Source organism: Polypterus senegalus, chromosome 14 (assembly GCF_016835505.1).
Source record: "Polypterus senegalus isolate Bchr_013 chromosome 14, ASM1683550v1, whole genome shotgun sequence".
In the NCBI taxonomy this organism is placed as follows: domain Eukaryota; kingdom Metazoa; phylum Chordata; class Cladistia; order Polypteriformes; family Polypteridae; genus Polypterus; species Polypterus senegalus.
The window spans coordinates 9661715-9675616 of NC_053167.1; the positions used below are offsets into that span (position 1 = coordinate 9661715).

The 13902-nt window shown below is 37.0% G+C and overlaps 1 protein-coding gene across 1 annotated transcript in view; it reads right to left on the bottom strand.

Annotated features, from left to right (window-relative positions):
* Positions 1–204: 204 nt before the first annotated feature.
* pcif1 (phosphorylated CTD interacting factor 1) overlaps positions 205–13902 on the bottom strand; it is a 29941-nt gene continuing 16243 nt past the window's right edge. The window contains exons 5-16 of the mRNA XM_039776609.1: positions 13096–13241; positions 9055–9209; positions 8496–8643; positions 8205–8288; positions 7920–8019; positions 7637–7799; positions 5534–5706; positions 3630–3716; positions 3277–3461; positions 3102–3195; positions 2839–3014; positions 205–2665 (exon numbers count right to left, since the gene is read on the bottom strand). Of these exons, the coding sequence (XP_039632543.1) occupies positions 2368–2665; positions 2839–3014; positions 3102–3195; positions 3277–3461; positions 3630–3716; positions 5534–5706; positions 7637–7799; positions 7920–8019; positions 8205–8288; positions 8496–8643; positions 9055–9209; positions 13096–13241 (1809 nt within the window). The 3' untranslated portion in view covers positions 205–2367. The remainder of the gene's footprint in view (positions 2666–2838; positions 3015–3101; positions 3196–3276; positions 3462–3629; positions 3717–5533; positions 5707–7636; positions 7800–7919; positions 8020–8204; positions 8289–8495; positions 8644–9054; positions 9210–13095; positions 13242–13902) is intronic.

The window sequence follows — 13902 nt, forward strand, 5'->3', positions numbered from 1 at the left end:
AGCATTGGCACATTCATAATGGCAACAAATCACATCTTTATGACCACAGATTTCAACAAGTTACCTTAGAAATTGTCACTAACATCTGTACTCGTTGAAGAATTTTAATAACATGGATTAAAAAGCAGATCAAAATGAACACACACAGCATTCGTAGGCTTTTAGTGCACCTGTCCAATTCAAACTATGCATTCAGCAAGAGGGTTTTTTTTTGTGTGCTCCCTCCAAGCTCGTGCTTTATGATTTCTATAAATTACCAGATGAAACTACTGCATTTTCAAAAGTTTCAGATCTCTTTCCAGCACAACCAGAAAGAAGCCTCAAAAACTTTACAGGACATAATCCAGTCATCGCTACCCACTAACGACGAGAAGTGAAAAAGGAAAAGGCACAGGCACTTCCAGTTTTTTTAAATTTCCAAATTCATGTTTCAACAAGAACACAGTTTTTCCCTAGTTGTGAATACAATGTAGTAAAAGTATACAAAATGCACAAAACTGCAACCTATTTTAAACGTCATATATACTGTACAATCATTTTTTCTACATATTGCAGTAAGAAAGTCTGACTTGTACACCTCCTTAACTGCATACCACTCTCCCAAGCCACTTTGCATCCGCCAACTAATCTGCTCATCAGTCAGCCACAAGAAAAAACAAACAAAAAACACAAAATTAAACACATACATTAAACAACAAATGTTGTTGAAATTATTCAAAAATAAATGTCCAAGAAAGACTTGAACCAACTGCATCCTAGCTTCAAAAATGAATAAGAGAACGCAACTAATTAAAAAACAAAAAAAACACCCTTCACAATGAACTTGTCCAACCATTATGAAAAAAAATGTCAAGAAACAAACAGACACTTCTGAAGAAGGAAGGGGTGGCAGGTGATGCATGCAGAGATGATTTAACTGGTGGTGTGCACTTCAGGCACAAACATGCAATGGAAAACTTTATATTTATACGTCTCTCTTTATATATTTATATACATATACGTACACACATCTATATATGCTTATTTATATTACATCACAACACAGAAGACAACCCCTCCGATGGACTCCAAAATTAAATAAGCCACAGTGAAGCAGAGCTTCTTAAATTTATGATCTGCTTCCACTTCCATACAATTTTTACACTGAAGGGACAAACCGCATTTCTTCAGTATCTGCAATAATGGCAGCTATAGTAGAGAGTAACTAAACAAATTACAAAGTAAACTGAAAGTAAACAGAAGCAGGCAGGAAACTGGTGGGTCAAGTAGCCTGCACCTTTCTCTTCCCCAAAGGACAATTACAAACCGCCAATTAAAACCATACTGGCAATCATCTTTTCTTTATAAGGGAGTACAGAAACACCTTAAAATAGGATACATGAAAAAGGTGAACTTGTACACCTGACAGTTGGTGTACAGAAAAACTACATTTGTAGTACTTAAAACCACAAAAGTAAAGGATTTACATAAAAATATACAAAAAGTAAAATGAACAAAACAAATCTTAAAGTAATTCTATGCTTAATTTTGACAGACTTTAATTTATCATTGGTGACGCCAAATTACATTCCTCTGATGTAGCATTTATTCACGAGAACTGCAGCCGGGAAAAGTTCAAAGGGTTATGCATTCATTCATTATTTCCTTTTTAAACCCACTTAAAGTCATGTACATGCTATGGTGGTAAGGGCTGGAGCCTATCCCAGCCACACTGGACAAAAGACAGGAGTCAACCTTGCATGGGGTGTGTGTTTGCATGTTGAGGTCAAAGATTCCCATGCTCTTACATGCTTTCTCCTGTAAACTTATGTCTAACCCTTATAACCATCTCGCTCTGCTGACCTCCCCCTTATTTACGAGCTTTTAAAAATGCACTTCAGTCACTTTTATGCAAAATAAAAACAGTAAAAGAATAAATTCACTCTGAGTAAAAACGAACAAGTAATTCCACACACACAGCTCTGATACATACGGCCTTGCCAGTGTCTATAGGTCTTTGCTGGTGACAAATACCATCTTACAGAAGTGGTACAGCAAGTGGGAAGGATAGAACAGGTGAAGAGAGTTCATAATTAGGATTATATAGCTGCCTTGCTGAAGACATGCCGATAAATACGCTTGTTCCAGCCAGGTCCAGGACAGTTTTACCAACCAAGTCACAAGGCAGTATTGCCAGGCTTAACTGAAACTGGGCACTAAGTGCCCCCAGTTTCCGTGTAATCAGTCATGTTAATTTTTGTTAAATGGCATGTCAGTTCATTTTAAATTTAGAAAACAAGTCCACCAGGGACCAGGTATATACAAATACTCCTTTCTCAGGTCCAGCCTGTCAGACAGCCTTAAAAATAGCCCCCCGTCCCCCATCATTTACACGCTTGTTGTCTCCAGTGATGCTGTAGTGAGATTCTTGTTGTCCCGACTTGAACTATCCCGTGAAGACACATCTTTGCTTGTCCCCTGTTCTTTGCCAGCTTCATTTTCTTTCTCAGCATTGCTGGCTGAAGTAGACGTGGTCCCCTGGGAGGACAGCGTTCGCCCAGACACCCGGTAAGCAGCCATCAGCTCCTGGATACGTTCAGGAGTAGGCGGCCATTTGGCAAATCCAGCCGAATTCTGAAGAAAGATAACTGCGGTACCATGAACAGCTTTATAATACATCTCCTCCCTAAGAAAAACATGAAAAGGAAAACAGCATCAGATGCCACGTTTTGCAATATATCTGCATCTAATGCATCAAAGCTTCCCTTTAGGCCCAAGTAAACAAACTCCAGGAGAGGGAGAAAAAAAAAACAAAAAAAACACAACACACACTATTGCCTTCTACCCAACTCACTGTACCTCTTGCAAATGTGTTGAGAGCCGCTGCGGTACTCATGTTCAAATGCAGTAATGCTAAGCTGATGTCGCTTAAAGCGGCTACTCTCCATACGAGTGAGTGCAGGTGTAGGTGGATCTCGCCACTCCGGAACAAATACAATGAATGAAAGGGGCTCATTGGAGCTTTCTAACAAATCCTAAGGAACAAAAAATGAACCAAATTAGTTTCTAAAAAGTAAACAAAAAGCAACCAAACAAACAAGTAATCAGAAAAAAAGTAGTACCTCAAAGTGAGTTACCATAGCATCCATAAGCTCTTCAGAAAATGGTGGGTTGGCCTCAAATGACCCACTAACAGGGGAAAAACTTAGGAAAGGTCTGTGAAAAGAAAAAAAAAATCTCAAATGTCTAAGAACTGCTATGAATTTCACTTACTTTAAAAAGTTGCTCCACACTCACCCACGGGATCCAAAGAAGCCATCTGTGTCTTGAAAGGCAGAGCAGAACTGTTTGAAGTAGCAGTTCAGAGGTGAAGCAAAACACTCAAAAGTCACACCAAACTGCTTGTGCAAAGCCTCAAACACTGGAATTGGTAATGCCCCCTGTAGGCCCGTTCCTTCATGGACTCCAATGCCAAACATTGCCTAAGAAAAAACATAGATCACTGTCCACAGAAGCTTCAAAGGAACAAATTAACAAATCATATTTAAAATGAAGATGTGGGGTTTGAGTTCGATTTAATTAAATCATATATAAAATTAATGTGAGAGAGAGAGAACATTTCGATCCACAAGGCACACAGTGTATTTTACCTGGTATCGTTTCAAGAGGCACCATACTCTTGACAGAAACTTTTCAAACCTTGGGTCATCCACACAGCTGTACCGATATAAAAGCTCCTACAAAAAGACAATGCATTTAGGAAATGTGTTCGCAAACCAAACCTTCAACCCTAACCCCCCTACCTGGGATGGTGACACATTACACAAAAAACGCTGTAGACTGTGGGGAGATTGCAAAAACTATGGCAATAATGTCCCACTTTTATTCATAAAATTACATCTTACAAAAGAAACAACTATTTTGGACTATAATTTACTGAATTCACTAAATTTAGCAGTACAATTAAGGTAGCCACTCTTTGTTTGGCCAGATAAAATAATGTAACACTCAATAGCACTTTGAACATATAACTGCTTAATGTTCTCATTGGAAAATATGTTAATCCCTGCACCATCTTAATTACTATTATCTTGAGATCTTTACTAATAACCTTAAAACTTCAATTGAACTTGTGATGTATCTTGCATTTTTAGAATCAGTAGATAAGACTCTCTATAAACTACTGAGGCATTTATAAATTTCTCTTTAAATATTTCTGAAAAAATAGCTGGCAAGGTATGTCTATTTTACTTGTTTAAGTAAATGAAATGAAGTAGAGGTAGCAACTTGAAATAATCTTAAATTACCTTGGAATTTGAATTTTCCATCAACTGCATTTCTAAAAACACACACCTTACCTAATGTCTACTATTGTAGACCAATTTAACTCCAACTGAATTCATTTTATGGAGATAACAGTGTACTAGTGAAGAAAAACATACTACACTGCTCAAGTCTGGCAACATCATCTCACTTCAGAAGTTGAAATTATACATATCAAATTAAATGCACAACTACTAGACATCTTTAGTTATTCCCTATACCAGGCTGGGTAATACCAGTGAAGATGAGCTGAGCCATCAACATTCAATACAGAGTAACAAAGTGCATTTCCTAGAGACACTTGCTTCAAATTTTGTAATCTCTCTCTAAAAGATCAAATTTACTCAACTAGAGAAAAAAAAAACATGCTACTTTCTTCCTGTCATACAATAAGATGATCATACTATATGGTTGATTAAAGGGCAATGCATATTTTGCTTCTCAACCCATGCACACACTTAAAGCAAATACTCTTCTGCAAGTGTGACTTGAAACTGAAAAATGCAACAGGAGGTTAAAATAAGGTCTTACATAAGAAGGCAAGCTTATTACATTCTTTCAATAGCTTTTATCCATACTCATTTTGACATTCTTCCTCACTTTAATCATCAATTCTGAGTATATACACATTATATTTGTATTTTCTCATGAACAGTTTTTGCCACGTCAGCTCTGCTCACTCTGACTCAGTCATCTCTATATCAGTTTATTACCTGCAGCAGTTTCAACTACACTCTGTTGCCTTTTTTCCTGTAATTGTAAGACAAGTGTAATTGACCTTGACACAAAAATGAAGGTGATCAAGCATTACAAGGGAGGTAAGACAGTGAATGTAATCGCATGTGACTAAGTTATCCCACTGTAACTGGTGTTCTACACAGTGTGCAAAAAATCTGAACTGACATTTCCAAGACAAGGTCTATTTAATAATAAAAAACAGCCAACATTTCCTATTAATTTTTCATAACAATTTCTAGGTTCTCCTCCTTACTTTGGGCTTTACAGTCAAAATGGACAGAAAGCTTGCTGTAAGTTTGTGTTTGCTAAATGGTTTCCCATTTTAATGTTTTCTCTACTCTAACATTTAGTACACTCTTTAAATATTACTCAAACACCTATTTTAAAGCACATTTAAGTGATTGTTCAAAGTCTGAGGTGTACACACCAGAATGAAATGGCTAAAATGACAAAAAAAAATTGTAAAACATTATTTCATAACAAAGAATCTCACCAGCTTGCTGAAGTAGCTGCGGCTGACCTTAACCATCTCCCCTTTGAAGCGCAGACAGGCAACATCATTCTCAAAGTGCAGCTCAACCCGAGGCTGTGAAGGAGAAGGGATGGACAGGCGGGCAGGATAACAGTACACAAGACGATCTTGCACCTCTGGGGTCTCTATATTTTCTATAAAAGAAGAAAAAAAAATACAGATTTTATAAATGTGCAAGTTATTCTTCCAGAATTTCTGTACTTTTTAGAGGCGTCATTCTGTGTAACAGTACTGTAGACCTATATAATAATATATTGGGCACCAAACATTTTTTTCTTTGAAACCTAACCCCTTGCTCCATTTCACTCACAAAGGGCAGAGGGCACTCAGTTTTTACATCATCCAGAAGGATGAGCACAAGGTTATAAATTAGCTACGTAAAAACTGAAGAAAAAAGTACATTCTTGTGTATGCCAGGTACTACTGCAGGGCTGTCACACTGGAGTCACTTTTCAAAATTAATCCATACTTTTACGAAAATCTTATTTGAAAGTAAAAACTGACTAACAAAGAAAGGTTTTCTGTTTTATCTTGTGTTAATGTTGGCTGGCACTGTACATGTAACATTCTAGGCAATACTATAGTATTTAAAGTTATCTTTTTGCACATTCCTTCTAAGACTACCTATTTCTATGTTTGAATTATTGGATTGTATTGCAAGTAGTACAGCAATCTTTTTTTCCCCCCCATTAAAACTTCAAAACACTATGGGGTTGATTTTTCTAACCCAATCCATTTCTATACCTACAGTTATTGTAGTAGGAACAAAGAATACCCCAAAATTCTGATCCTGATCAGACACATTCTGAGGTCAGACTTACTATTTTATGCTAGAGCGGTTAACTGCCAATTATAGCAAGTAACAGCTGGTTTCCATTATGATCAAGGAAAATAAATGCCTTTTCTTATACCGTCTTTAAAAATCATTTTAAAGTGCCTTTTCAATGTAATAATAATTCATACTACCTCAGCCTAACACAGAGTTTTACATTCACTCTGCATTTTAGCTAATCTGCAGATTTTACATAAATTCCTTTAAGCAAACAAAACACCCACCACAGTTAAACCAGCAGAAAGATTCTGGTCACGTTTATTGCCATTTTTGCTGCAACTGTAAAGGTGAAGACAGACAATGCGAAGCGCTATATATATTTCTTCTTGATTGCCTGCACCTACCAAACAATAGACATCCTGCACTGCAAATTACCAAGTTTGGTTGCACTCAACCCATTTATCATCCACCATCTGAATTTGTTGATATTTTTTTTTTTTTAAAACATTAATTTTCATCTAGCCATGGAACAAACTATAGCCTACACTTTTTGCTATTTTCTTTAAAATAGTGTTCTGTATAATATGACTTAGTAGTATGCTGATAAAAATACTCAAACTTATTTTATAGCTATTTAGCAAATGCCTTTATTCAAACTGTTTTGCAAAGAAAAAAAAATATATACAAGGATGAATTACTTAAGACTATTTCAATAAAATTTAGTAATTTGAGCGATTTAATATGTAAAACACAAATCAACTCACAGTGCGTCAATTTTCATAAGAAAAATGTTTGTCAACTAGGTTTTCTGGCCTCTATGATCAAAAAGCACAGAACATGATTAATAACTGTATTTAATGTTTAAGCATCATTAGCAAGTGTTTTGAGGTTTCTTATGTGCATTACAGGTAGCAAAGCATACCCCATTCCACTTTGTATTTGAGGACAAATTACAGATACACCACAAGCAATAAAAAAATAAATAAATAATGTGCACACACCATTCACAGTTAACATTAAGTTTGACCATATGAATGTTTAAATAGTAATTTTTTGTCTAATTTGACATTCTTAGTACAATGAGGGGGAAGGGAAAAGCTATCAACTACTAGGGGAATGCATAACAATACTGTCTTCATCAAAAGTTAAAATTATGTGCACATCAGTCTTAATCTAGCTAACCATGCTGATGCATAGACTGTAAATTTAACATTGTGCCCGGCAGAATTTTTTAGACAAAAACACTCCCTGCAAGATAATATGAACAATTAGCAGAATTACAGAGGACCCACCAGTGATGTTGCATTCTTTTAGAAGGGCGAGGTGGCGCTCTCTGATACGACGCGCATAGTCACAGGACAAATGGTAGATTTTGCTACAGATACCCTCCACTGAATTTTTTGCTACTGCAGTAACATGAGGACCACACTGCTTTCGTAAGTGTTCCAGGCGATCCTACAAAGGCATAATTGAGGTGTTAAGACTTTGGAAGGCTAGAATAAACAAATAGTCAAGGGCAAGAAGCAGCTCTATTCCAGACTCACTGCTAACACTGCTTTATTCAATTTCCCTTACCATGTAGTCCTCTTTTGTGGCAGAGTGATCTTTCCTTAGCCAACTGAAAGTGTCCTCCACATTCCACTTGACTACTTTTCTGCTGTCAGGAGATGCATTCCTGAGAAAAAGAACCAAATGAACAAATGCAGAAGAGTTGATAGTTTGTATTAGACAGTAAGCTACCAGCTAGAACTCTGTCATTTTACCCAACTGAAATCTGAATTCAACAAATAAAACCATCTTGAAAATTAGCCTCTGCTGCTTTAAAAAGCTATCAGGGAACACACTAATGGACATACAAACCTAGACTCTATCAGCTTCTTAGCTGCCTCTGCATATCCAAAGAGCAACTTGCGAGCCTCTTCTCTATATTTAATTCGAGATAACCTGTCAAAAAAAAGAGATACTGGTATAAAATCAACTTGATTTGAAATGCAACATCAGCCAAACTATTATGAGTTATAAGTAGCTCAGAAAGTGGCATCATAACACCCAAAGAAAACAGCAAATTCCTGGAAATTGACACTTTTCTTGCAATACTGTTGCAAGAACTATGAACTTATTTCTGTTGAAAATCAGGTAGGAAATACGTACCTGATGGGAATATCATTCATGATTTCACGAAACATAGATGAAGACACAGGAGTGTCACATTCACTTGGCAGCAGTGGGTCTTTGCCCTTGTCTAACACCTTCCTCTCTAAAAGCCAACGGTTAAAAGAGTCTCGTGGAGGATCAATGCCTGTGTCAAAGACAAAAATTTTTCAAAATTATGCTATAACACTCCGATGCATCAGCAATGCATATTCTCAAAAGTTTAAGTGCAAATTGTAAGATAAATGACTTTTACATTATATGCTCTCATGGTGAGCCATGAACACGAGCTGCTTTTTTTGTTTGTTTATGTATCACTTAGTTTCTCTTTTTCTAAAGGCTTCTAATCATGGGACAGCCTAGCAAAAATATAAACCTTAGAAATCATTGGTTTTAATAAACTGAAATTAATCACAATTCATATACTGAAACAGAGAGAGTACATAAAGTAAAAAAAAAAAAGCAAAAAACAGTGATCAACACACAAGGATGAATCATATCAGTGAAATGGATCGGACATACCTACATTAAAGCATTCTTTTCTCTGTATTAATCCTACCTTCTCTCTGTTGGCATAACTCCTTGTAGTTTATGCGAAGTTTTGTCATCAGCTGTGACCTCATTAGCTCCACCTCCGGGTGGGGAGGGAGTACATCAACTGGAGGGCGCTCCTTAATTACAGCATTTGTCTGAATATCCAAGTCCCAATAAATCCTAAAATAGTAAAGTGGTCTTGAATAAGATTTTACTTTTTTGGTTTTTTAAACTATGAATCAAGAATACTATTAAGAATATCGGTCAATCTGGCTAATATACATAAAACTAGTAAGGCATTACTAATTTTTTAAAAACTTAGATGTGAGTGCTACATATAATTAAATAGTAACTTGTTAAAAAATGAAAACACAAATAAATATTGCAAAAGGCTAAGAATGTGTGAACAAAGTTAAAATGTCTAATACATAAAATAAGGCATTTATGGAATCTATCAATATAACACTGTTATTAAAATTTGGAGAAGTGTACTTGATTCATCCAACTCTGACCACTTTGCTCACAAGTAAATTTTTTTCTCTGCTTTACAGTTGATACTTGCCTGCCTCCTTTTTTGGCATTTTAAAGTTAAAAAATTCAGTAGTTCATTAATTGAGAAGAAACAGCATGTTGCCCCATGGCAGATGGTTTATGGCTATCTAAAAATTATAAATACTAGAGATGCAGGATATATTTGCAGCCATATTCTTTAAAAATGACGACACTGGCATTGATCGGATGTGTAACTTTTGGCTAATAGGGAGAACTGGTAACTCCGGTTTAACAACATTATCAGTTTACTGAATAATTTTAATAATTGTTTTCATTGTTTGGTGAGACAGAGATTATTGTAAATACACATTTTCAAGCTCATAAGCTGCACCAGAAAAGCATGCACATACAGTACATGTGCAAAAAAAGTGTTAAGTTTTGTGGACAGGAGCATGGCACACGTTTATTCTTTACTACAATCCTTATATATAATTTGATACTATCCGATGTATGGTGTTTGCATCAATACCACGTGTGTATGGTGTTTGCGTCAATACCTCAATTCAATACAAGTTAGAACCATGCAATGGGACTCTGCCTCTGTAGTTAGAACATAACGTGGCAAACGTGGACGCAGTGTTGCACGATTGGCTAAAAATGTTCGAATGCTTCAATGACGCCGCTGGACTGCCGAGTATAGTAAGTCGGTGTTGGTTCGAGCAGATAACAGTAAGTTCGGTTGGTTTTTGGAACATTGGTTTGGTGGGGTGTACTTTCCAGGACTAACATCGTCGACTGACTTAAACCCTTCGACAGCTCCGGAACCGTAAGTAATTTAGAATGTATTGCCATTTGCTTGGTACGTCAAAATCTATCTTTGGGCAGTTCGGTTTTGGCATCCATCCTTCTGACATTTATTGGCAAACTGAGTAATGACAGCTGGGTATTAACAACGGTCATTGTTTAAATTTTAGCCGATCTCAGATCTAAAATGACCACACCAACATAATTATTAGTCCGACTCTGATTAGTGTTGTAAAATACGGTTTGTTTTGAAAATTTGTTTGCCGGAAAACATCAAATGAGGTGTGCCGAAGAGCTGAGTTCACGTTTCGCAGCCCCGTTTAAACAGGAAGCTCTTCATTACATCAGCCGAAAAGGTCTATTTTAAGCACAAATCAGTGCCATGATAACAAAATCATTTCAAGGACTTAATAAAACAAAATTCTTTGCAGAGAAGGTATGGATTTCACAAATGTAGAATTTTTAGCCCGATTTGATCGGGCTCCCAGTCGCCATTATTAATAAAACAGCATGTTGGTCGTGTGGTCATACTTCTCTGTAAATTGCTATCTGATCTATCTGCAAAAATAAGATAATGCGAGGAGACTGCAGAATTAAATCATTCAGCACCACAGATTTAATTACCCATCTAAAGACCCACCATAACAAATTATACAGGGAGTTTCTAGCTGCCAATGCTACCAAAATGAAAAGTTTAAATCAGACATTAGCAGGTTCACTAGTGGTAGCCTCGTACAAGAATCCTTTCAAAATGCAAACATTTCCAAAAGATCCGAAGGCATAACTTCAAAAATTATGGAAATGATCACAATCAATAACCAGCGTTTTTCTCTAGTTGATGGTTAGGGTTTCCGTCAGCTACTGCACAATTTAGAAATTTGTTACCATTTTCTATGCCAGTGATACTTTACAGAGGTGTTACTTGCCAGCATTTTGCTATTGCTACACATATCCAGGAGATTTTAATAAACAATATCAGCACAATGTTGCTACAGAGTTATGGAGCTCAGAGGTCAGTCCTATGAGCAGGTCAAGTCTGACAGCACACTAGATTGATGTAAAATGTGAGGCAAAGAGTTGTGCTGCATGATAAGGAGTCTTCAGTTGTCACTCTGCAACTTTCATTGCATAAGCCTTCAATTATATACTAGGTAAGTGGACCATTTCAAAAATTGATGTGCATGTTGGGCCTCAAGACAACACTCGCAACATGAGAAAAGCTTTGGAAGAAAGTGACATTAAAAGTTTAGGCTGCATAGCTCACACTTTGCTGCTCACTGTGAATTAAGGGTAATTGAGCCAGAGAAGGATTACTATTGGCAGACTGTCACTCATGTAAAGCACTCACAGCTTGCCATTTCATGGCTGAGAGAAACACATACAGAGCTAGGCTGACCAATAAGAATGCTACAGCATGATGTATTGACTCTTGGGAACAGCAAATATATGCTGACAAGTATGGTTGATCAGAAGCACAATCTTGGTGCTCATGGTACTGAATACAAGCTTCCTGCATCTCTCACAGCACAGTACAGTAAATCCCTTCATCAGTAGGGACTTGTGGAAAGCATGATTACTCTTCCTGAACCATTTGAACAACATACTAAAGACAGAAGTGTGCATTCATTTACAGCTGTAGACAAGTTTACTTCTGCAGAACTGTTTATAGGTCTGCTTAGCAAGCTTGACAAGACAGACTGCGGAGTTCAGATGGCATTTTAGGAAACATTTCCAAAACACTGTAGTAGCAAATTCTCAGGGACACTACACTTACTACTGTCTTTGATCCAAGGTACAGAGATCAGTTTTTTATTTATCAAAATACTAAACAACAAGCGCAAGAAGCATTGGAGAAAACTAATGGTTGAAATGTCAGCTGGTGACAGAGATACAGAGGGCAACAGCAAACAAAAAAAGAAAATGATTTACACTCAGATAGATGTGGTTAATAGATAAAGAATTCTTCATTTGTGCCACCAACAAAAACGCACACACCGGAACAAGGTGCAGCGGAGTTCACAAGCCAAGAGGATGTGGAGGTGGGCAGGCGAGAGGGGTACTTACTGTATATATTATATATATATATAAAAAAAAAGGAAGGCTAGCAGAACCAGCCAGTCAGATATCAGAAAAAGGGTGTCAAGAAGTGACGTCTCTGTTCTCAGTGTCAGTGCAGTCTGTGTAGTGTGCAGCTGCTCTCTTCTTGGTCAGTACATAGCAATACTAACATTAAAACAACCCTACTGTTTCCCCATGCTGTTGACACCTACCTAATTTTCCAATGACTCACAGCTATGCTATAATGCAGTGTGTCATTCAATGTATGTTGTAAAAAAGGACATTTTAATTGCTTAATTTATATGAAATTATAAGTATGATAGCATATCTTAAAGTTGTGACGATATTAATTGATTTTTAAAAAATTTAAAACATTTTTATATAAAAACTTTTCAAAGATTCAAGAGAAAAATGCACTTTTGTCCAGTACTTGTGGGTGGGGTTTGAGTATACATGGAGGTTTCGATTCAAGAGATCCAATGTGTTAATGACTCTTCTTGCAAGTGTGTAAGGATAGTACAAGCATTTCATAAATAAATGCATCACTTTTCATAACAAAGCAAGCAATTCAAAAGATGTTACACCACCAATGACAAAAGAAATCCATGTTCACAAACTACAAGCAAAAATATTACTGGCAAAACAAACCCAGAATTGTTTATGGAGTAAGGGAAGCATTGAATGTATTCAAAAACCATGTGCTTCAACTTACACAGTCGGCCTGTATGGTGCAGGGGCTGGCGAGGTGGGCAGTTGCTTATCCTCTGTTGTGGCATTCCATGTTTTTGATAGTGGAGTTCCTGTAGTACTTGGGGAGATGGGTATGGTGGGAGTTGTGGGGTTTACTTGCACATCCACCTGGAAAATAAGCCAACACAGAAATTCCGATCAATGTAACATAAGAGTTATTCCATTATTGTTCTTCAGTCTATCAAATGAAAATTAATGCTGCTCATATACAATTTAACCCTTAATCCGCTGGAATCGGCTATAGTCGGTTCCCAATGCAATTTGCCGGCATGCCGGAGCAGAGTATACTTGGCAAAGTACAGTCAGTTTCCAGTGCAATTTGGAAGCACGCTGGAGCGGCGTATATTCAGCGACATACATTCATTGAATTCCGCAACCAGCTAAAGTTGTTTCCCAGTGCAATTTGCCAGCACACAGGAGCTGATTAGTCAGTGCTGTATATTCATTGAGCGGCCAGCTCATGACCACTGCCAGCCCTGGCAGAACTGCAGCACAACCGTCCCTGGGATTCAGCCGCTGCACTAGACTTGCCTGCAAGCATCAGCGCTTGTGTGCAGCCAGTTCAAGCGCAGTTGGCTTGATGATTTACTGAATTTCATCAGCATTGCACCTTGTACATATAACTGATTGTTGCAGTTTTTTTTAATAGTTTGACAGTGTGTAAAATCATCAGTGTTGCAGTAATTGTGATATTATTTGCTTGGGAAAAAAAAAAAAAAGTGATTAAAATTTCACATTTTCTTTGTGAATTGTGACGTTTACTTCAAAA